At 19.3% G+C, this 3,074-nt stretch overlaps 1 protein-coding gene across 1 annotated transcript; it reads right to left on the bottom strand.

Moving 5' to 3' along the window:
• Positions 1 to 769: 769 nt before the first annotated feature.
• On the bottom strand, positions 770 to 1,546 carry PGAL8A_00375600 (hypothetical protein; the record flags this gene model as incomplete). Its single annotated transcript, XM_028672822.1, has 1 exon — positions 770 to 1,546. One exon carries the CDS (start codon positions 1,544 to 1,546, stop codon positions 770 to 772), a length of 777 nt encoding a protein of 258 aa, XP_028529336.1.
• Positions 1,547 to 3,074: the final 1,528 nt, after the last annotated feature.

The following is a 3,074-nucleotide window of genomic DNA, read 5'->3' as shown; positions in this document are numbered from 1 at the left end:
CTTAACATATAAAATCTAAATACTGAACAATGAAGAGAATGTATATATATACATATGCATATAATTATATTTCATTATAATCCTAGTATTACCTTAGGTAAATATAAAGAATTATTACTCAACATTTTATTTACATTATTACTTATATATAAAAATTAAAACTAACAATAAATGCAAAATTTACATGAAGTAGTTTTATGTTAATAAATAAAATGTAATTAATTTATAAATTAAATCCCTCATTATTTATTTAGGTTTATTCATAAATATAAATTTAATTTATTTAAAAATTATAACAAAATTGATAAAAAAAAATTGATTCAAATGTTTTCAAAAAAAAATTTATTATATACAAAAGAATATTATATTGTCTTTAGATAAATAAAAAACATCCAATAACAAATTGAATGGATTACTTTTATTATCTTAAAATAAACAACAAAAATAAGCAAAAATAAAAATTATCAATATATTACCTAATGTAAAAAACTATTAAACATAATAACATATAGTTCAAAATATCACAACGGCTCTTTTTTATTTATAATATAAACACATTAATATAAAATACATCCTTTCTATTTCCATAGTAATCCAAAAAAAATTTTCAAAGATAAAAATAATTAATTCAATGCCGTTTATTCCCCTAACTCATAAAATCAATTTATATATGTAGTGTGTTATTGCTTTTTATATGTATATTCTTTTCATCAATATTAAAATAAATTTTTAAATTTAAATTTTATCGTAGAAAATTTTACTTCAAACTTTAACTACTCCTAATATTTTTTGATAAAGGTAACTCCGTTGTATACACTGCATCTAATAAATCTTGTACACTTTCTCTTATTCTTAATGCCATATTATTTATAGTACTAGCACTTAACAAAACATTTGAATGATTAAATCGTTTAGATATTTCATATTTTATCCCATCTACATTATTTAACATACTTATTCTATCGTCTTCATGAGGTTGACTAGTTGCACTTCTAAGTAGATTATAAGATAAAACAGCTTCTATCATATAAAATTTTAACATATTATTAATTTTATCAAGAGTAAATGATCCAGAAGAAAACATTTCCTCAAAGCGATCACTTATTCTTAACGCCATATTTTGAATTTTCTCTTCTGATAAAGTAATATTATTATAATCAAGCAATGAACGAACTGTGTTATTAATTCTCACCATATCTAAAACAGTATCATCAATTGAATCCCCAGAAGCATCAATTACCATTTGCGTTGACATCTTTAGTGCTATATATTCTAAATTACAAACAACAGACAGGTGCAAGGATTCGTCATCTGTTAATGAATCATCATGAGTACGTTTTCTTTTCAAACCATCACGACTAGCTTCTGCAAGATTTCTTTTTGTTTTCTGCCATATATCTAGATTATATTTATGAAATATGTCATTATTTAAAATTAAAAATAAATAAATGTCGTATAAAATTGTTGTCCATAAATTGACATACAGAAAACAAAAAAAATATATTATTCTGAATATTTTCATTTCAAAGAATAAATAAGTGTACATCAAATAGCAATTCTCCTTATAAAAGAAAAAAATCCCAAAAAAATAACAATATATGTATTTATCTAAATCTAAAAAAAGATTCTCATTAAATATATAAAATAAATTATATATTAAAAAGGCTAATTTGCTTTGTAGCTCTTAACGTTACTTCTTATCCTTTCAACAAGTAAATAAACATATAAACAGCTTCTAAATCATTCGAAGTAATTTTTTTCTAGATTTTTAACTTTAAGAAACATAAGACATAATTCTATATTATTAATAATAAATGACTAAATTTACTGACAAAATATCTTTTATTATACACACATTTACATTATTTAAATAACTAAAAAATGTATTATAATATATATATAAATGAAAAAAGCTAAATTACAATTTAAGGGAAATTCCCACATTATTTCAAATTAAAATAAAGTTATATAAACTAAAAAGAAAGATATACTAAAATTAACAAAAAAACATTTAACTAGAAAATGCATATGAACTTTATAATAAAACTATAGCTGTGATTAAGGCAGCATGTAATAAAAAAATGAATTTTCATAAAGCAATATTTAAAACACATATTTCATATAATTATGTTTTTTTTATTTTGGTTATTTCCACAAGAAAAATATAAAAACACATAATTAATAAATGTTTTCTTCTAATATTCTACAAAAGAAAAAAAAAGTTTCATCTAAATATAATTAAAATTTATTCCAAAAAAATGCCACAAATAATTCAGAATAGCAAACCCCTCTTTTATTAAGTGGTAATATAGATCATACATTCTTAATTTTAAAGGGACTGCATGTTTTATTTAGAAAAAAAAATTCGTAAAAAAAATTAGTATCTATATATATAATAAAATATTTTAATATAGCAATTTTATACATCATTAAAATTTTTTCAAAAATATTAAAAAATTTTCTCATTAAATAAAATTTCTATCATAAATTAAAAAGATATGCCAAAAATAAAAATCAAAAGAATAAAATAAATGTTATTCACTTATATTGATTAACCTTTTTATTGTTACTTTTTTAGATGCTATAAAATAATAATTTATTCTTTTTTTTTTTAATGTTTCTGTTGTTACATGAAACTACATTCATTTAAAATTATATTTTTTAATAAATTTATATTTAATGAATTGGAAATATATTTATTACGCTAATTATATAAACAGAAATGTTATTATATCTTCTTTTTATGTATTTATAAAGGTTACAATAATTTTAATAGTACATTATTGCATCTATATTATATAGTCATTATGACAATAACTACAATACCTATTAAATAATACACATGTTTACATTTTGTTTTGATTACTTTATTTTTTCCTTACATTACATAGTTCACTTTTATGTATAATTTAAGCAAGAAAAATTCTAATTAATATTATATATTTTTTTTAGTAATAACCAATTTTAATGTATTTATAATATTTTGAAAAGTGAATTTTTGTAAGATAACATAAACTTATATTAAGATATTATAGAATCACTTATTCAAAATAATTATGTGCTCATTACATATT

Source organism: Plasmodium gallinaceum (genome assembly GCF_900005855.1).
Source record: "Plasmodium gallinaceum strain 8A genome assembly, contig: PGAL8A_v1_98, whole genome shotgun sequence".
Lineage (NCBI taxonomy): Eukaryota > Apicomplexa > Aconoidasida > Haemosporida > Plasmodiidae > Plasmodium > Plasmodium gallinaceum.
This window is presented reverse-complemented; position numbering and strand designations above follow the sequence as displayed.